The sequence below is a fragment of the Mytilus edulis genome, chromosome 14 (genome assembly GCF_963676685.1).
Source record: "Mytilus edulis chromosome 14, xbMytEdul2.2, whole genome shotgun sequence".
Lineage (NCBI taxonomy): Eukaryota > Metazoa > Mollusca > Bivalvia > Mytilida > Mytilidae > Mytilus > Mytilus edulis.
Genome location: NC_092357.1, coordinates 11,119,819 through 11,141,711, shown reverse-complemented (window position 1 = coordinate 11,141,711; position 21,893 = coordinate 11,119,819). Strand labels below are relative to the sequence as shown.

At 34.3% G+C, this 21,893-nt stretch overlaps 3 protein-coding genes across 4 annotated transcripts; 1 reads left to right on the top strand and 2 right to left on the bottom strand.

The window, feature by feature from the left end:
- On the top strand, positions 1 to 1,400 carry LOC139503977 (cell growth-regulating nucleolar protein-like). The gene is made up of 5 exons (XM_071294024.1): positions 1 to 42; positions 344 to 385; positions 583 to 642; positions 808 to 864; positions 1,296 to 1,400. Exons 1-5 carry the CDS (start codon positions 1 to 3, stop codon positions 1,398 to 1,400), a joined length of 306 nt encoding a protein of 101 aa, XP_071150125.1.
- A 43-nt stretch (positions 1,401 to 1,443) lies between these two features.
- LOC139503917 (putative ankyrin repeat protein RF_0381) lies at positions 1,444 to 15,443 on the bottom strand. Of its 2 annotated transcripts, XR_011659223.1 has the most exons (5): positions 14,364 to 15,443; positions 11,368 to 11,721; positions 2,660 to 2,728; positions 2,439 to 2,486; positions 1,444 to 1,918 (listed from the first exon to the last, which is right to left on the bottom strand). XR_011659223.1 is itself a non-coding variant. In XM_071293929.1 (4 exons), exons 1-3 carry the CDS (start codon positions 15,367 to 15,369, stop codon positions 2,664 to 2,666), a joined length of 1,425 nt encoding a protein of 474 aa, XP_071150030.1. In that variant the 5' UTR covers positions 15,370 to 15,443; the 3' UTR covers positions 2,380 to 2,486; positions 2,660 to 2,663. The 2 variants fall into 2 exon arrangements, 1 of the variants encoding a protein (XP_071150030.1); XM_071293929.1 differs by lacking the exon at positions 1,444 to 1,918 and having other exon boundaries at positions 2,380 to 2,486.
- A 3,121-nt stretch (positions 15,444 to 18,564) lies between these two features.
- Positions 18,565 to 21,398, bottom strand: LOC139503976 (zonadhesin-like). The gene is made up of 2 exons (XM_071294023.1): positions 21,388 to 21,398; positions 18,565 to 19,705 (listed from the first exon to the last, which is right to left on the bottom strand). Exons 1-2 carry the CDS (start codon positions 21,396 to 21,398, stop codon positions 18,565 to 18,567), a joined length of 1,152 nt encoding a protein of 383 aa, XP_071150124.1.
- Positions 21,399 to 21,893: the final 495 nt, after the last annotated feature.

Here is a 21,893-nt window from a genome sequence, read left to right as displayed (position 1 = left end):
ATGAAAAGAATGGAGTCGATGAAGAAAGAGCTGGAGAAAAGGGTAAGTTCATTTTATGATAATAATCTGTAATATGAAGGAATATAAATACGAGGATGTGGCATGAGCGCCCATGAGACAACTCCCCATTTAAATCAAAAAGTAATTAAAGTAAGCAATTAAACCTATATGCAGTATATAACGGTTAAAGTATTTTATAGTCACAAATGATTTTAATTACACGAATTAGTTTGTCATCAGTTTTCTGTGCAGATTTTGAAATTTTAAGGTGAATTGATTAAAATGCATGATAGAATTCTTTTTACTTGAATGAAGACGTTAATACATTCTATTTTGTTTCCAGGACAAAGCAAGCGGTAATAAAAACCAAGAGAAAGCAGCAAAAGTGAGTGTTTGTGTGTGTGTGTGTGTGTGTTTTATTTCCACAAATCTATATATTTTCTGTTAAATAGTTAAAAATATATAAGTATTTTAGAAATTAAAGTTTCCAAACTGTTTTTCTAAAGCAAATAAACATTCTATCATCATTTAACATCGAATGTTATTGTTTTCTATATAAATATATCTGTCTATACATTTCAGAAAAAAGGTGATAAACGCAAGGTTGAAGAAGGAGATGAGGAAGAAGTCCAGACAAATAAGGTAGGAAAAAAAATAAAAGATTTAACGAAAATAATTCTTATCTTTCAACGATCATTTTTTTTTTTGTAATGGAATATAAAACAAAACGAAAACTAAATCATATTATTTTCTTTTATCATATGAAACGTAAACGATACATAGTAAAGTAACTTGTTTCTTTTACAGAAATCAAAGAAACAGAAGCCGAATCCCTTTATCTCAGACCAAGCAGGAGAAGGCACAGTAAGTATTCATTTAGTCATACGTTTTAATCTCAACAAACGGTCTATGAATGGCACAGTCCTCTTTAAATATTTCCATTGACGTCGTGAAAGTTGAATGGTATGATCAATCAATTCTGCATACAGATTTACTTCCATATTATCGTCACATACACCAATGTAAACTTTATCCGTTAAAGGAAATCTGTGTTGTATAGCACATGCACTATTATTTTTTGCACTTTCATGTTGTTTAACATATGTAATGCATGGTATTGTTGACATGTGTATAATTCCCACGAGACATATAACTGTAGTGTATGTAAGCATTAATATGCATTTACGCTTAATAAGTTTCATATGTGAATTGAGGAAAACAAAATTGTTACTGTCATTTAATACGTCTGTCTTTAAATGAAAGTTGTGTCTTATTTGTATCTTATATTCTTTTAGAGTGGTGGTTGGAGACAAAAGAAGAAAATTCTCTTCTCGGAGAGCTCCGACGAAGGAGGAGAAGAAGAAGAAGAAGAAGAAGAAGAAGATAGTGATTCCATCTGAACATCACGTCGTGTCTATTTTTTGAAGAAAAAAAAATAGTATATTAATATGAAAACATTATAAATTATAACCATAGAAAGAATAGTAGACATATGTCTTAGTTTACATAGTGTTGACATTAGAGATGTTTTAGTTCAGCTGACAACACCAATACTAGAAAAAAATGTCATCTTATCTTTTGATTTTTCTTTACACGATATTTACCTTGTTAATGAAGAAATTTTAGAGCAAAGAAATTTATCAACTGATTTAAATGGTTATTTAGATATCATAAAAAATGCCGGACGAGACGTGACGTGACGTGACATCTCTAATGTCAACACTATGTACATGATGTAAACTACGGCATATGACAACTATTTTTTCTATCGTTATAAGTTCTAAAGTATTTATTGACATCATTTATTTTAATTTTTTTTATTATTTTTTCAAAAGTCACTGTCTTCTTCTTCTTCTTCTGATTCATCTGATTCTTCTTCTTCGGAGCTCTCTGTCTTTTTTGTTCTCCAACCACCCCTCTAAAAGAATATAAGATACAAATAAGACATAACTTTCATTTAAAGACAAACGTATTATGATATTTTCTTTCATTTATTCAACATATTTCAACATGGAAAGAAGTGAAGAAAATAATCACATGGATATTTCAGTAACGACAGAAAATGACAGTAACAATGATTTTGTTTTCCTCAATTCACATATGAAACTTATTAAGCGTATAGGCATATTAATGCTTGCATACACTACAGTTATATGTCTCGTGGGAATTATACACATGTCAACAATACCATGCATTACATATGTTAAACAACATGAAAGTGCAAAAAATGATAGTGCATGTGCTATACAACACAGATTTACTTTAACGGATAAAGTTTACATTGGTGTATGTGACGATAATATGGAAGTAAATCTGTATGCAGAATTGATTGATCATACCATTCAACTTTCACGACGTCAATGGAAATATTTAAAGAGGACTGTACCATTCATAGACCGTTTGTTGAGATTAAAACGTATGACTAAATGAATACTTACTGTGCCTTCTCCTGCTTCGTCGGAAATGAAGGGGTTCTTCTTTGTTTTCTGTAAAAGAAACAACTATGTATCATTAACGTTTCATATGATAAAAAAATATATGTAATATTTAGTTTTCGTTTTGTTTTATTTTCCATTACAAAAAAAAATATGATCGGTTAAATGAAAAGATGTAGATGTGGTTAATTATTTTCGTTAAATCTTTTATTTTTTTCCCCTACCTTTTTAGTCTGTACTTCTTCTTCTCCTTCTCCTGCTTCGTCGGAAATAAATCGGTTCTTCTTTGTTTTCTGTAAAAAAAAAACTATTCGTCTGAATCTTTGCTCGGTGTGTATTAATTTGAATATCATATTTTTCCTTACATTCTCAATGAATTTTCCATAGCAACTATTATTCATCAGCTTAAAAAAGTTACGTAAAAACTCGGATGTGCACTCTTTACGCTTCTGTGTATTAAAGTCGATGTACGGTTGTAACCATGCTTTTTGATGAAAGGATAGAATTTTGTGAATTTTTGTCAGTTTGAGACCGAGTCGCATGTAAAGTTTAAGGGCTCGATAGTCCAATATGTATCTGCTTTTGTTTTCCTTGTATGTCATACCGAAATCATGGTGTACTTCAGAAATAAGAAGGGGGCCAACTACTTCTACCAGACCTTTGGACGGGGTAAGGTAGTTAAAGTTAAGAAGTTTGAGGATTTTTTTTATATATGTCTGGAAAAGAAAGGAGAGTTTGGCAGAGGGATTTGTCTGGGAGTGGATGAATTTAGCAAACTTTCACTCATAGTGAAAAAATGGACACAATAAAGAAAGGGCGTTAAACAATATCTGCTTCACCAAGGTTGTTTTACCCGAAGAAGTGGGGCCGCAGATCATCCATGTTGCAGGACATTTAAACTTTACTAACGCATCATCAACGTTGCTCATGGTTGTGATGGTAAAGGAGTTATGAAGGAAATGTTATGTTCGAGCCTGCTATCTTCTGCCACCAGAATATGTGATGTTGGTGATCTGAAATAGGGTGTTGCCTCTTCGTTTTTGCGATTAACCCTTTGTCGTATCATTTGTACATGAACAATCATATAAAACTTAAGCTGTCCCGATTTTCGACATTTTTTTCTTAAGTACTCTATCACCTCATCCTTGATATTTGCAAAAAAAGAAATCATATCATATCGTTCATATTTTCGTGGAATCATAAAATGTTTACATGCGTTTTTATTGAGAGCGCTTTCATTCCACCTTTGTTTTTGCTTACTTCCAACGTGTTGAAACACATTTCTTTTGGTTCTGTGTTTACGCTTTCTACCACCACCTGTCTGATTCAGAGGATGTTCATGATCAATGTGTTGAAACAAATCGTCATAGGTATTGTATGTTTTTGAACAATGGATACAAGGGAAAACGGTGTTCCTAGTTTTGCAATGTAACGAAGTGTGTGTTCGGAAATAAGTCTTTGCTATCATCTTACCACACGAGCGACATTGTAATTTTGTCTTTTTGAATGCTGTTGCAACACAATCATCCTCCTCATCATCATCACAGTCAATAGTTCGTTTTAATGTTTTCACACATTGCTTTAACTGCGGATCGTCTGTCTTATATTTTACACACAAAGATGTAACAAGTTGATCTAAATCCGTCATTTTTTATTCACAAAAGCAAACATTACATATAATAAATCATAAGCGAAATGTTAACCACGTTCTCCTCCTTTTATTTATCCTTTTGGTGGTTGTTAGTTTTAAAAAATCGTTCGGAGTCATGCGAATGCTTGGTGCAACGCTTCGTGATATGGCATTTGTGTTATCCACTACCTTTTCATCACTGAATGACTCTGTTTGTGTATTAGAATGTTCTGATTCGTTGTGGTTTGAGTCTTGATTAACATCATCCATCATTTTAGCCCCGCCAGAAGGTTGTTCCTCTACCTTTTCGTCGTGCGATGAAGTTCCACCCCCTGTCTGAATGGCAACGTCAGTCATTTTACCAGAATTTGTCATTTCTCCAGCGTTGTTCTGTTCCTGAATTAACCGATCATACTTCTCTTTAGTCAACAAGATCATTTCCCGACTCATACTTGATGAAAGCTGTCATAAGCAAAGGAATTATAGATACAATTTTCTGTAAACGATTTCTTCTCTGTCTCTCTGTAAGTTGTCCAACTACTAGCCTTCTAATGTCTTTCTGGTGACGTGATAATTTTTTTCTTGTTACGTTTGTTAATGAAATCATTCCCTTCAAAATGTTATATACAATCTCGATAAGACTTTTCTGTTGTTGCAATGTCAACGTTAATAAAATGGATGTTATCTGTTGTGAACGAGCAGTTGAAAAGAAAGTGATTAAATGTCGATCTGCATTCGATAATTTCATTTTGTTGATACATAAATTATGACATCCTCACCAGGCAAGACATTGGATCGCAACTGATATTTCTTATTGGAACCCGGTGTTACATCGACCACGAGATAACCATGAGGTCTACTTACAGCCTGTCGATAAGCACCCATGAAAAAGGCAGTGTTTTGCGGAAACATTTGTCTTGCAATTGTACTTATTTGTAATTCATCTCTAGAATTCTTAAAAAACACAAACACTAAGGAATTCAAACTTATCGTTCGCATGACTTTACCCCTGTAATAAATATTTTGAACAACTACCATCGTCGTCCAATTCAAGTGGTGACTTTTTATGCAGAATAGATCCTCAACCATCTTACTTTCAGAAGCATGGGACATGTTATCATCTATTACACAAATGGAGTGTAACCCATTGTTCGCCTTGAAGTCCTCCTCACACGGTAGACCCTGTATGAAAGTTATATTCCTGATACGATCCTGTAATTCCTGATATAAGGGTTGCCAGATTGAATATGAATATATAATTTGATGTGGTGGAACCTCAAAAAGACCTGCGGCGTTTAACAATATCTGCTTCACCAAGGTTGTTTTACCCGAAGAAGTGGGGCCGCAGATCATCCATGTTGCAGGACATTTAAACTTTACTAACGCATCATCAACGTTGCTCATGGTTGTGATGGTAAAGGAGTTATGACGGAAAGCAGGTTATGGTTAAACTTTTATTTGTTGAAAGTATGTAATGGTTAAAAAGACATTTAGGTCACCTCATCGTTGTTTTGAATGCAGTGATCGAAAGCATGAACAACAAATTCAAATACAAATTCATCATTACATAAATTATCATTACAATGGAACAATTGATTCACATCGTTAAATTTAATATTTCTACATAAGTGAGAGAGTATGAAAATACAGTAAAAACCACAAACGTTAGAATTAAAACTTTGCAACTGTTTATCATTAAACTGCACGACTAAATTATTGCGTTCGAAAAAGTTCACAAAATGTTGGTTGTAGAATGCAGGTCTGTATCCAAAACTGTCAAAAAAATAACCAGTATTACTTGCATCGACATAGATTGCTATCCAATGTTCTCCCTTTTCGTCCTTGCTTTGCGTATTATCAATAAAACCACCAAAAATGACAGGAAGTTTAAGCGGTAGTTCATCTTTAGCAAAAACACCGCAGATGAAAGGTCTCATGTTCCGATCACATTTGATGATACACTCTAGTTCTAGTGTATTCATTGTAAAACAACATCTCTGCTTTGTGTTAGTTCAAAATAACCAGAGTTCTCGCTGTATACTACACACAGGCAGGGTTCAGGTAGTGGTGAGTTGAAATGGGCTTCGATTCTAACGTTTCCCTGTTTTAAAAGGGTGAGGTAGTCTAAGCCATCGAATTCCGGTTCGATTTGAAATCCATATAATGCACATCCACCTGTAAAATCATCCCTGTCAATGGCGTACCCGCTGTCTTGCAAGCTTTTTCCACTCACTTCGAACAAACTGTTATATCCTGATAGGTATGTAGAACCATTGGATCCGTTGAAACTAAGCTTCATTGGGTTCCCATCAACTGGTAAACCATCTATCAGTAAGGCAATTTGACTTAGGTTATAATTTTTATATCTAAAAGGGTTTGATTTGTAATCTCCAGATGCAGCTTTGCTGGACACAAAACCAATAATCACTTTGTTTGGTCTCAGTGAATTAAACAATTGATCGAAACTGAAGCTTGAATTCCCAGCTGGAATGCTGAGAAGCTTCACATCTGTATTGACAAATGGATACTTTGCATTCGTTGTCTTCAATATTTCGTTATGACCGTAAATGACGCCTGGATTGACTGAAACACGACAAAGGTTCAGATGCATTGAGACAATCTCGATTCGATAATCTGCCATCTCATCGGATGACATCAAATAAAATTCTGGTTTCGATTTGAAGAATTTTATAGTCATCCCGGTTGAGTTCAGAATATATCGATCTAGTGCTAACAAAGGGTGATATATGTTTCCTTGCAAATCGACCAGTTTGCTATCCTTAAAAAACTGCGACCTCGTGTACAATCCAATGTTTTGTCCATCCGGGTCTGAGTCGACAAAATAGTTTGGTGTATCTGCGTAATACAGCTGAGAGGTGAGTTGAGAGTCCTTGGCTTCATGTCAGCATATTTTAATAAAGTCTGAATCATGGCTTTGTATGGATAGTTGGTAGTTGATGATGTAATGCTCTTATTTTGTACGTTGACCTCCACCTGTGAAAACAGTGAGTGTAGAAGGAGGTTTACTGGTCTCACTTTATCAGTCGATGTTATTTTACTTCCATCACTTTTTACCAATCTTACTTTCAAATTCATTGTGCTCTTTCGGAGATCTATGTAATCCATACTGTTCTGACCAGAAATATTAAATTCAATAGGTGACTCATTGTCTAGTTGAGAGACAGGACGAATTTGTTGAAATGATAGATTAACAACTCCCGTCTGTGTCCCGGGTAAATCAAAAATTGATAATTCACTCGGCTGAACTTCATGAAACGCTGATGAATTAACGGTCGACATAGCACACTAGCGACTGAAAATATCCTTTTCCTTCGATTTAGATTTAGTTGATAACTTCTTGACTGTGTGTCCCTTTCGATGCTTATAAGAGCGATTGTGGTCACCTATACTGTTTTTTCTTTTATATCTTTTTTTATCACGTCGTATATTACTTTCTGCTTGATCAACTACCTGTTGAACTGGAGAAACAATTTCAATAGGTTCGGATGATTTAGGTCTCAAAGACTGAAGGCCGATTGAATCCATAAATCCGACAGTTTTGCGAGCAATTGAACCACCTCTTTGAAATGTTGTTCTGTTTTTATTATTGATGTAAGCATTATGGTGACCTTTTTCAACTTGTTCGTAGTATTTCATCCATTTCTGAGGATCGGGAATATACATTTTTGAAACATTCATGGTGTAGTCTCTTCGGGTAACCAACTTTAATGAGAAAAGTGAAACACGAGATTGACTTTATATACCAATCAATAAAAAAATGGATATGACTTGAAATGAACCGTTAGACTTATATGTTCGGATGATAAGGTAACTGTGTTTCCATGTTTGTCTGTTAAAAAGAATTCTATGTCATAGACTTCACTTTTTATAACAGATAAATATAATAAGTTTTCAAATGAACAATAATCCATCTCTGTATCCATTAAGCATATGCGTCTCAACACCGAGCGATATATTCCATCAACCAATGTTCCTGTGCAAATGTTGCAACACAAATAGATATCCGTTTCTTTAGCAGAGTCATGTCCACCAACGCAACTTTCCAATTTTCGCGTAAATTAAGCGGTGTTTGTAAATGTGTAACAAAACGATGAGGTTTGTTGTTTGGAAAATAGTCAAGACAACCATCGCTGTTAACAATCATATGAAAACTCATTGTTCTACGTCACTTTTAGGTATCCAGCTGTTATATGAATCATCCCAGTCTTGCCATTTCACAAAATATTCAATACGACCATGACGTTTTCTTTTGCGTATTATCTTTTCAATATACCATAAACTATCAGCATTTTTCACAACCTTTTGAAGTTCTGGAGCTTGGAACCAACCTTTGATTAATCGATTTTTAAAATCGATTATTTTAAACATGGGAAAACCTTGAAAAAGAAAACGCTCAGCGATTTTGAAAATTTCAGATATCCACTGTTGGTCATATGATTTCTGAAATGATCTTTTTAAATGACTGATGCGAACCATGTCTCCAGTACGAAAAACATAGTGATGTTTTGGCTTTTCCGTCTTTCCTTCATGTGAATTAATTGATTTCGTGTTCTTCTTTAAGAATATGTAAGCCCACAAATCGCTTTGATCTTTTCCATCATCAATATTTGAGGGAGCAATATTTCCCAGGGAAGAATGAGGAGTGTTATTATAGCTGGCAACAAAATCCTGTAATTTGTCTATATAACGATTAGTTCTTTCTTTCGTTAGAAATCGAAAAATATTTCGTTTCAGCGTCAATATCACACGTTCAGCGAGACTGGCCTTAATTGAAGAGTTTAAAGCAAAATGAGGGTAGACATTCTTGCTCTTCAAAAACCGCTTTAGACCTGTAAAGGAAAATTCACCGCCCGAATCTGTCCTTAACTTCTTCGGGAAGTTGCTTCGTTCAAATATTTTTTGAAACGCTTTTAACACTTCATTCCCTGTTTTAGTTTGCAATGCTTCCACCCATAGATAACGACTAAAACAATCAATAACGATTAACAAGTGTTGAAAGTTGTCATTAAAGGAAGAAATTGAACTTAAAGTTGCAAGGTCGGCGTCAAACATTTCCAATGGTTCTGTCACAACTATTCTGGGAGTCTTAAATCGTCTTCGAATGGGTTTTTGAAGCGTATAGTCATCTTTGCTTTGTAACCATTTTCTTATTTTATAAAGTCCAGGTGGATTCTTTTTCTTTTTCTTCAAAACCTCGTAAATCTTCTGCGGATTTGCATATGCTGCTCCATTCTGTAAATTATAGTAGACGTCTTCAATCAATTTGTCCTCTTCTGTAGAAGTCATATTTGAACATTTGGTTTGCAAGACGATTAATCTTCGAAATACGTTCTTCACTCTTCCAACTAATAGAATATCAGTCTGGTGTGCGAAGACGTAAAGAATATAACAGGAATAAATGTTCTGGAATGTTTCTGCTGGATACTTCTTTCAAAAAATCATGATATAACTCTTCTAATGTAATGTTAAGAATCAAATCATAAAAAGTGTTATCTTTTTCACATTTTTTAAAACGTAGTCAGCGTGAATAATCTTTTTTCACATTTTTTAAAACGTAGTCAGCGTGAATAAATTCTAAAACATTGTCTAATTTCCTAGTCATAAATTCAACTTCAACTTCATCCATCAAAAAGTTTTTGTTTTTTTTTCGGTTTTTTTTTGGTGATTTGGATATAACATTCAGCGTGAAAGAAGACATAAACTTCTTTTATAAAAGTGTTATGATTGCATAATAAACATAAATATCTCTTCAAAATCCATGTCATTCGTGTACCTATAACCATAAAACTAACACCTCAAAACACTGTATGTCCATCGCTTGGGTTAGGCTATAATGCGTGGGTTTTAATTGCTCTTAGAAATTTGGCCAAAACACTGTATTTTGGGTATGAAATTTGTTTAATAAAATCTACATAGCATCCCTGTACTTCGTGAACCTACAACCATAAAACTAACACCTCAAAACACTGCATTTCCATCGCTTGGTATGGACTATAATGCGTGGGTTTTAATTACTCTTAGGAATGTAGTCCCGTTCACTTTGCATTGATCTTTATTACCCTTTGGAATGTGTCCCAATATTAGCTTAATTTATACTACTTACAGGCTCAGGATTTACTTTTACAAGTAAAATAAAAAAAATTGTCAATTTTTCATATCAAGTAACATAATGAAAATCATAAACGCGCCTCGTACACCAACACTGCAGGTACACGTATATAGGGAAACCAACTTTTTCTTCATTATTCTAATTTTTTATGTATCGTCTCAGTTGTTGTCACACGAATGTTTACTCCATAACCCTTTTGTTTTCTATATGTCATATTTTGCCGCATTTGTTGCTTTCCCCACATCCTTCCTTTTGTCTATATTATTATGATATTCTCCTGGAAAGAGCCCTTTTGAATAAAAGGGATCAACGAACCCATTACCTTACCTTTAAGATAGATCAGTAAACATGGGCATAATTATGGGTGATTATTCAGACTAGTGCACACATTTTACAGTTCAAACAAGGCAATGCCGAGCGTGGCATCCCCTCGTATGTAACATATTGGGGACAAATATGGACACTATATTTGTATATGACACATGCAGAAAATGGTAAATTGAATATGCATATTTGATACATTAACTATTTTTTTAGAAATCAACCAAAACATTCAGTAACTGGAAATGCATGAGCCTAACAATAATTGCATCAGGGCGTTTTGTACCGTCAACTGGGGCTTTTGCAGGAATCCTATGTGCATTCGCAATAGGGAAATTGTCGGCTTTAAATTTAAATGTATTTGTTTCTTATGTGGTATATAACCCCAAATTTCAGATCCATACAACAAGATTGGTCGGATTGTATGGTTATAGATGTGTAATAAAGTACTAGGTTTTGGGCTTTCTACTGAAAAGGTCTTCCTTAATTTGAAATAGGCTCATGCACTATGACGACAAGCAATTTATTATAGCCCAGGCTTACAAAGTTGCAAAAAAAAATGTATTTGTTTTAAAATACTCTAAAGTTTTAGAAAATAATAAGCAGTGAAAAAAAAAATGCATCGATGGGAAAGGGTGCATGTTTTCGTTTAATCAATTGCATGGTGAATTACAGACTATGATAATAAATACACCTAGATAATAGTTTTGTTATCTTAACACTTTCAATTTTAAGATGCCAAACTTGAACCGTGTTATCTTTAAAAGGAGTCATGAACTGGTATCTTATAGCAGCAGAAACTCGTTATATACTTTTTTTAATGGCAAGTATAATTATCACGATTTAATTACCAATGCAGCACACATGGACAGCTGAATTGCCATCTTTTCCAAGTTGATGTATGTTGGCACCTGCAGCTATTAATATTTCGAAGACACCTTGTAGACGATTTTTGACGGCTGTAATTAACGGTAAATCATATTCCTCTGTTGACATATCTGGATTGGCACCGTTTAAAACTAAATCCGCTACCTCATTTTTAATCAATTCTAATTCCCCATTCTCGATTTCCAGATCCGATCGTCTAACAGTACATATATTATAACTTAACCAAGTACTCAAAGACAATCCTAATGTAGGTACTTTGTAAGTGGACTCCATCTCGTGCACAGATATTCCAGCATTACGAAATGACTTCAGCTGGACTAAAACAAATAAAGGTATGTCATATTAATAAAAAGTTTAAATTGTTAAATTGCTTTTATTTTGATACATATAATGAATTAGTTTCGCATTTTGAATATATCCAAGCATCATCATACTTAAATCCCTTTTCGTCTATCCCATTGTAAAATTCCCCAAATCATTCTCAAATTTCTAGATGTGTAAGTTTGTTAATTTATTTGCCGATTTGTTGATAATGACTGCGATTTATTCTTTAAAACGAGTATGTCAAGTTGTTTCAATATTCAACATTCAAAATTTTTTTCTTGCATCTGACGAAAAACAAAATTCTGAATGTTAAATGTTGAATATTGAACCAACTCGATACCGTATGCATTGTTATACTTATGAAGTCAATCGAAGTTTTTGTAGTAATATCCTTATTTGTAAACAAATCAAGCAACATATATAAGTTGTTTTATGGCTGTTCTGGTTCAACTCAAACCCAAAGCACAGAATCGGGACCCACCAACAAGCGTCTGGACAAAATTACCAACAAAAAATATTATTTCTTTACCCGTCTTTTTTTTTCGCAAAAAATATGTAGTTATTCTTAATACATGTAGTATGGTTCTTATAAAGATATATTTGCATCCCATTTATCTATCGCCCCTCTGTTATGAACATCGCTGGTCTTGAAACTGATTTTTTTTACGAATAACACCTTTTAATATATATACTGAACACGAAGTCATACATAATTAGGTCTTTCCACTTTTCTGTGGAAAGACCTATTGTTTTTCTTCTGATTATTTTTTTTTTCCTTCCGCCTAATTTTGTTCTTGCGATAAACATTTGTTTTGCAATATGTCGCTTAGATATTTTGTATATGATATCGAACAGTTTATGCGCTTTTGAAATTTACCCTGCGTAAGCGAATACTTTTCTTTGTAGGAGTTATCTCCCCAAACACTGTTTTCCTTGTGAGCGCAACTTCTTCGCAACCGTAAAAGATTATGACAAATTTATTTTAAAAAATTGCTCGTTATATCCTTCGCATGATTTGTCCTATTTTGACCGAAGCGATATGACCGCTCCATATGAGAGTTATTTCCCCTTTTGCATCTGATTTAAGTGATATGAATTTCTATCTTATAAACCATAAGTGATAGAGACCTATGATCTTTTGATTTGAGGTCCTTGGTCCCAAAAAATGAGAATTAGGTCAAGGTCAAAGGTCAAGGTCATATTCTAATATTTGATTTGGCTTATTTTCACTTATATCCAAAGACTGTATAAGATATCAACAAATTATTTTTACTAAATTGTTAGTTGCGACATGTCGTAAGATGTAAATTTTGATTGCAAGCGTACGTTGAATGTAAAAGGCAGTTTTCTCCCCTCTTGTATTTGAAAATACGCGTTTGGTGATATAACTCATTAACTAAATATAATTAAGACCTATGGTCTTTTGATTTGAGGTCCTTGATTTATGACCTTGAAATTGATCTCAAGGTCATAGGTTAATTTGACGTCCTTGATTTTGACCTTTGCTTTTATTCTATATGTATACATGATAAAGCTATAAAACTTTTAGAAAAAGGTATCAACCATTTAACCTTGAAAAAAACAACCGGAAGTGACCTTTTGTAAACCCGAAGTAGCTATTTTTTGTACTTTATTAATATAAAAGTATATGGAACCAGATAGTTTTGGAATCAGTGTCAAGTAAATATTCAAATATAATAGTAAGTAAAATTTTTGAAACCGGAAGTAACAAATTATCTCCCTTATTTAAAAAAAATGTATGGAAACAATATATTTTTGGAATCAGCTTACTAGGAGATATCATTTGACGATGAAATGACATTTTAAACTTAGTTTCACAACTTTTCCTATCAAAATACATTGTTTTGATGGAAAGACCTTCAATTGTTCTCTGAACAATTGGTTTTTAATTATATTATATCTTTGTTTTTAGACAAGTTATGATAAGGATTTATTATTTTTGAATGAAAAGAATCTGCATGCCTTTATATTTTTCAATGACACAGTCTTTTCATACCGAATATTTCGCACCATATTTTGTTAGTCATGTGACGTAAACATGTAGTACCAATTACCTTTGTATTGCAGACGAAAAAGTAACCAAGTATACATTTTGTGGCTGCATTATAAAATTGAGAAAGGAAATGGGGAATGTGTCAAAGAGAAAACAACCCGACCATAGAAAAATACAACATCAGAAGGTCGGTCACCAACAGGTCTTCAATGTAGCGAGAAATCATGTCAGATAAAAAAAAAATTTGATTCGACTTTTCTTATCTAACATTATGCCGCCACGAAATGTATGCTTGGTGACGTTTTGGTCTGCAATACAAATATCTGCAATCTCCATATCTATGTCTTGTGTTTTATTGTCGAAATGCACATCTGGTGCAGAAACATTGGTACCGTTAATGTTATTACATGTTTAATGCTCGAATAAGAACTATAAAACATGACGTACTAATATACATACAAAGAACTAGCACATGTTAACCTCATAACAGCGAATAATCAGGACATTTTTTTCAAAACATGTCACGACTTTTGCCATCAACAAATCTGAAAGTTTACCTTGCAAAATCAATGTTAAAAAGACTTTTATGTCGTCACCGCGATTATCAGTAAAATAACATACCATAATGTTTGCAGCACTGTATCACATTTTTGCCATTTCTTCCAAACTTTAAATTTGCACCAGCTTTAACTAAAGCCTCAATAGCTACACTTCCTGCGTTACTGTCTAAAGCAATCATCAGAACTGACTTTTTGTTGTGCCTCTCGTACAGGTTTGCACCACGTTTGATAAAGTCTGGAACAAGAGCCGGACATTGCTTTATCGCTAAGCAAAAACACCCAATTGTGTCTTCCGGAGTTTCCGAAGTTTCTCCCTTAAAATATATATCAGCGCCATGCTCAAATAGCACTCTAGCATTTCTTTCATTACCCGCTTTTAAAGCCATAAACAGAGGTTGCTGGTTGAGGTTATTTCTAATAAGCGGTTCATTTACATTCGCACCATACTTTAAAAGTATCTGGATCATTTCTGCACAATCCCTGAAACCTCTTGCAGCTATATGGATAGCTTTAAATCCAGATCGATAGATCGTTCCAACATTCACATCAGCTCCACATTGACATAAAATGTCAACGCCCTTTGGGTCATTATTTTTCACGAGCATCAATAATGCAGTACGTCCATCTGAAAAAACTTGATTAATATCTAATTGGCTATTTTTCTGTAAATCTTTTATTGTTTCAATGTTACCAGATTTTGCAGCAAAATAAAACAGTTGAAAACCGCCGTTGTATTCAATTTGTGACGCCTCATCCTTTAAGCCTTCGTCAGTTCGTAAAAAAAAGTTCACGACATCTGTGTTACCATGGGAACAGGCAGTTTGTAACCAGGTTTCGAATTCATTGCAAACGTCCTCATTTTCATCAGCACCCATGTTCATCAATGTTCGCATAAGGTCAACGGTACCAGAACCAGAAACCCGATGCAATAAACAATGTCCAGCATCGTCTTCAAAATCCAAAATCTCCTTCCTTTTTGAACTATCACAACATAAACGGAGAAGTTCCTCAGCATCGTCCGTATTAAGTGCTCTTTTTAGCTTTTCACCAAATGTCAGATCATCCATGGGTCTTTAAAAAAATAAGGAGATGTAGTATATATTAAACCGGTCCTTATAAATGGCGTTCTAATATGGCCGAATATTGTATTGATAACAAATCGAAAGTAAAATTAGATTGATTTTTCGGAATTGTATTTGGTTATTTTTATCTTATGTTTACTAACCGCGAAGTTTAAATAATGAATATTTGATAAGATTAGAAATCACACCGTACAACGGCCTTGATAATTTAGTTGTACATGTAAGAATGTGACTGTGCACTCAACATATTGTAATCTAACAACGCAAGGGAACTGGCGGTAGATTTAAATAATACGCATTTAAACATTAATGTACATGCAATTTTCTATTGGTGAATAAACACTATAAGATCAATAGAATTACATAAATGGAAGTACATACAACTATACGAACGGTACAGTCCGCTGAAAAGTCCTCCAATGTAGCAATACAAGGTCAGTATTCAAACGTTTGGAAATCCTCACTGCCTACATTTTCTAATGGTCCTTTTTATAACAAATGGTGAATTATTCTTTTAAAAAATACTTATTATGGGGACAAAGTCCCCAATAACAGGTAGAAAAATCAATTAAAGAAAAAAATCAAAATTGTCGGGAAAACTAAAAATTGTTAACTTTTTTTCAGATCTTCCGTTTCCCGTCTTTTTCCGTTTCCAGTCTGGTTTGCATGAGACTTTGAATAAAATGTATATTTATCAACATATTAACAAATATAAGAAGGAATTCGACACCAAATCGTTTTTAATAATTGTTTGATATGAAAAAAACGTAACCTGGATAACAGCGTTTTTTTGTTAACATTGAATATGACGGCATAACTTAAATAACGTCACAACTAAATCCCTAACAACAGAACCAATATCGGAAACGTTACGGTTTTTTCGTTTCTTTTATCAACATGTTTGAATTAAAAAAACTTCGTTCCCATTCACAGGTTATGCTTGCCTCATATTATTAATATAATTTCAACAATTGATCTTCAGTCTTAATTTGGACTGTTCACTAGTACAAATACTATTCGTCATATCAAAATGACATTGTTCGGAAGCATATTAGCGCCACCATTTTTTTTTATATTGTTGTTTTATCTTTTCGTTATAACGCAAACCTTTGCGTTATAAGATTCAATACCACCAAATCATGGTTCGTCACATCCGGTTGTATAATAAATAAATAGGTAGAAAAATATTCCCGTGAATTATACAGTTGTATGTAATTAATCCTACATTTTATTGCAGTAAAACATTTCTGTGTCATAAACATTTGTCTTGGGTAATTCTAATGTATGATATGAACATTGTGGTACGATATCAGAGCATTTGAAATTCTAATACACAACTTATTGTCCTGAAACTAGATAAATGCTTGTTTTTTGTGCCCCTAATTTCTAAACCGTTCGGACCATCACCCCAAAAATCAATACCAACCTTCCTTTAGTAGTTACAAACGTTGCGTTAAAATTTGATTGATTTCTTGTTACTTTACTTAAGTTATCCGGAAACCAGCTCTCTTCTGATGACGCTGCCGACGACGAAGTGATATCAATATAGTGTAAAACCATTTAAGGTGGTATGGGAGTCCCAAATAGAAATGATAGAATTTGTTCATACTTTGCCAAAATGTAGTTGATATATGTTGAAAAATATAATAAAAATGATAGGTCACCGCGCATTTTTTCAAGCTACAGGACGTGACAAAATGACACATTTTGTATGGATTATACCGGGAAAACACCATTTTGTTATTAGAAACTAAACAAAATGATGGAATTGTTAAATACTTAAGGAAAGATAGCTTTCAGACAATGCTTTGAGAATATCAAAAGAAAAGAAAGGGTCTCCGTACGTTTTTTCCGGCTAAAATACAAAATAGGAAAATTCCATGTAGAATCCTTCAGAAAATGCACTGTTTAAGAGTTACTTCCCCTTTAAATGCAAATTTTAAAAACAATTAAAGCAACCAAAAATCATCAACACTTGCAGAGATATTTAATAATTATAAGTTATATTCTTATAAATTGGTTCTTTTAAATGAACAATCAATTTTAAAACTTCATTCCTGCATCAAATTTTGCTAACTTGATAGAAAATCTGGACCTTTGGTTCTATGTTTTTTTACAATCCAAGATTGAGGAAGATTCCCATACCACCTTAAACTGGGAAAACCAACGGTCTAACTAATAGAGAAACACAAACAGATGACAACCACTGAACATCAGATTCTATCTGACCTAAAACAGGTGCAAACAATTGCAGCGGGATTAAAGGTGTTAATGGTTCTCACAGACAAACAATCCATAATTAAAAAAAATATGTTCTGAGTTCCTTTATCAGTAAAATACAAAATACAGCTGTTAAAATAAAACAAAAATATTAAATTTTTGCTGTGGTTAGTATCTTATAATAATAAAAATTCTTTGTCTGAGCTTCACAAATTTCAATGAATATTTGAAAACAATATTGATGTCTTGCAAACTGAAACCAACGATTTCCTTTAAATAAACTGTAGGAACATCCAGTGACAAAAAGTAGCAGGCTTAAAACAATTATGTTGACGGGATCTCACCATTTACTGTCATAAGAAGCTTGACATCAAGAATGCAGCTGCAAAATTCTGCCAATTATCTATTACATATGTATCAGAAATGACAATAATTCAAAATGACCTCTACAAGAAGGAACAACAAGCTGCTTGCATTGTCTTGTAGTATAAAAACAAATAAAAAATATCAAATATTTCTGTTTTTTGTTTGACTGCTATCTTATCAATATTTAACATGCTGTATTTCTCATTAACACCAAATGAACTCAGCATCTTAAATAAACTCATCATAGATACCAGGACTAAATTCAGTATATACGCCAGACGCGCGTTTAGTCTACAAAAGACTCATCAGTGACGCTCGAATCAAAAAGAGCTAAGGCCAAACAAAGTACGAAGCCTAAGGGCATTTTAGGCACCAATAACAGAAGGGGATAATGGTCTTTTTTCTAATGCAACTATAAACTCAACAAACTAGCAAATCATTTCATTAGAAATCCACAAGAATCAACATTTTGTTTTTGTTTAAACATAAAACATTTTATAAAGATCACATATGAATGATCACACAGCCTTTATGACTCGATCATGGTTCACACGCTGTCGATAATGGTTCAGACTAGGTCGAGTATGGTTCAGACTATATAGCTAGGTTGAGAAGGTTCAGACTAGGTCGAGTATGGTTCAGACTAGGCTGAGTATGGTTCAGACTAGGCTGAGTATGGTTCAGACTAGGTCGAGCATGGTTCAGACTAGGCTGAGTATGGATCAGACGAGGCAGAGTATGGTTCAGACTAGGCAGAGTATGGTTCAGACTAGGCAGAGTATGGTTCAGACTAGGCAGAGTATGGTTCAGACTAGGCAGAGTATGGTTCAGACTAGGCAGAGTATGGTTCAGACGAGGCAGAGTATGGTTCAGACTAGGCAGAGTATGGTTCAGACGAGGCAGAGTATGGTTCAGACGAGACAGAGTATGGTTCAGAGTAGGCAGAGTATGGTTCAGACTAGGTCGGGCATGGTTCAGACGAGGCAGAGTATGGTTCAGACGAGGCAGAGTATGGTTCAGACGAGACAGAGTATGGTTCAGACTAGGCTGAGTATGGTTCAGACTAGGTCGAGCATGGTTCAGACGAGGCAGAGTATGGTTCAGACTAGGCTGGGTATGGTTCAGACGAGGCAGAGTATGGTTCAGACTAGGTCGAGCATGGTTCAGACTAGGCTGAGTATGGATCAGACGAGGCAGAGTATGGTTCAGACGAGACAGAGTATGGTTCAGACTAGGCAGAGTATGGTTCAGACTAGGTCGAGCATGGTTCAGACTAGGCTGAGTATGGATCAGACGAGGCAGAGTATGGTTCAGACTAGGCAGAGTATGGTTCAGACTAGGCAGAGTATGGTTCAGACTAGGCAGTGTATGGTTCAGACTAGGCTGGGTATGGTTCAGACTAGGTCGAGCATGGTTCAGACTAGGCAGAGTATGGTTCAGACTAGGCTGGGTATGGTTCAGACGAGGCAGAGTATGGTTCAGACTAGGTCGAGCATGGTTCAGACTAGGCTGAGTATGGATCAGACGAGGCAGAGTATGGTTCAGACGAGGCAGAGTATGGTTCAGACCAGGCAGAGTATGGTTCAGACTAGGCAGAGTATGGTTCAGACTAGATCGAGTATGGTTCAGACTAGGTCGAGCATGGTTCAGACTAGGCTGAGTATGGATCAGACTAGGCTGAGTATGGATCAGACGAGGCAGAGTATGGTTCAGACTAGGCAGAGTATGGTTCAGACTAGGAAGAGTATGGTTCAGACTAGATCGAGTATGGATCAGACTAGGCCGAGCGTGTTTCAGACGCGTATAAAATGGCTATTTACTGTTCAAGTAAAGGTCCAGTACAAGTTCAGACTGATAAGTATGGTTCAGACTACAGTCGAGTATTATCAACTGAATTTTAACCAATTCAGGCTAATCGAGTGAAAATCAGTACAGTCAAGGTCAGATAGACATTTCATACTTAAACTGGCTTTTAGTGTCCCTCATATCAATATGACGTTGGCTCTATTACTTATATTTTACGAAATGAACTGAAAGCGGATTACGACATATTGATTTGAGAAAGATTGTATCATCATGAAATGAAGTCATAGAAAGTAACACCACGACATAATGCTGTTGTCACAGATCATCACAAGGGTAGAATAAATTGTATGAATGAAATGTTAATTAGTTTAGTTTAAACAATATTGTTGAGCTAACTCAACAAAGTTAATGTTATATTTCAAGAAAGAAAATCGAATATTTGTTGATTACTTTTAGAATTTTGTATTGATAGCAGAGTTTTGATAGTCTTCGCGAAAACTATTCCCAACTCATCTTGAGTTAAATATAGAGCTTTCACTAAATAATGTAAGACATTAAATTAGGAGATTTGTAAAGTTGAAATGCACACTTAGTTTCTTATACGCTTTTGAAAAATAAAGCTTTACAGCAATGGTAGAAGTCTGGTTATGAACATATGGTAAAAGTAGGTTTAACGGTGTAGAGATGTTCTTTCCGTATGCGAAGTTTATCAAAAAAAAACTATCAAAAAAAAAAGTTACACGAAAATATTATTTTCAACATAAGGAAGTTTTCATGAAGATACATATGAAAGTTAATTATTATGAACATGGTTATTGTTAATTCAAGATTTCCGAGAAAGGATTTTTATATTATTTTCAATTATGACATTTGCTAGCTGCTCGAAGAAATTTACCGTCCGGAAAAACCAGAATAATAATGTAGAGTGTGGTTTAGTAGAGCACTTGGTAGACCCTGCAATATACCGTTGTATGTTTAGGTATCCAATACAGTGATGGAAGATCCAGTTCTTCATCTTTATTTGAGAATCCAAAGGAATGTAGAACAGAACTATGATTATCCAGGATTTTCTCTCGGTAAGTGTCGCGAGGGTATATTTTGAGATTCCAAGTGAATTGTCAATACCTTATTCATTTATCAAGCAGTTTATGTAATGATATTTACACACTTAAACGATGTTGTTTGGGGCTTTATCTGCGGGGACAACATCATATTTATAAGGGAGGCAGGGAAAGTATTTTGCAACATTTTGGTTTAAAAAAAAAAAACGTTGCTCAAAATATTCGTTAGAAACAATAAAATAAAATGGAGCTTTGAAACATCCAAGGTATGTTTTTACTGAAATACTGCAATGCAATTTACATCCTACAACTGTCAAAATTCAAGGGAATATCCATTTTCAAACCTTTTTTTATGCAAAATGACATTCACAAAAATACTGAACTCAGAGGAAAATCTAATCGGAAAGTCCATAATCACATAGCAAAATCAAAGGACAAAACGCTTCAAAAACGAATGGACAAGAACTGTCATATTCCTGACTTGGTTCAGGCATTTTCCAATCTAGAAAACAGTGGATTAAACCTAGTTTTATCGCGCCAAACCTCTCACTCTGATGACATTTTGATCAAATTGCGTTATATCCACAACGATGCATGAAACAAACAGACAGGAGAAATAAAATAGTCAAAATATGGGTACAGCAGTCATCATCGTATAACTTGGTGTGATTATACTTCATTTCAAAGATCTAACAAATCAATTGCATAATACTGTGCAATTGAAGATTTCTTTTAGTTCGAAATTTTGAAAATAAAAAATCCTTTAAAAAAATGGTAATTGTAAAATTCCCCCTCCCCTCTTTTTGAAACCCCCTTGAAACAATAACCCTTAAACTCAATCCCATCCTTTCCTTTGTAGTATTGAATCTTGTAGTACAATTTTAGAGAGATCCATTCACTTAAACACAACTTATTGTTTGGAAACTAGAAACATGCTTCTTTTTGGCCCTCTTTTGGCCCCTTATTCCTACATGTTTGGGGCAATCCGAAACTTAATACCAGCCTCCATTTTGTTATATGGTACATTGTGGTATAATTGCAGAGATATGCATACAA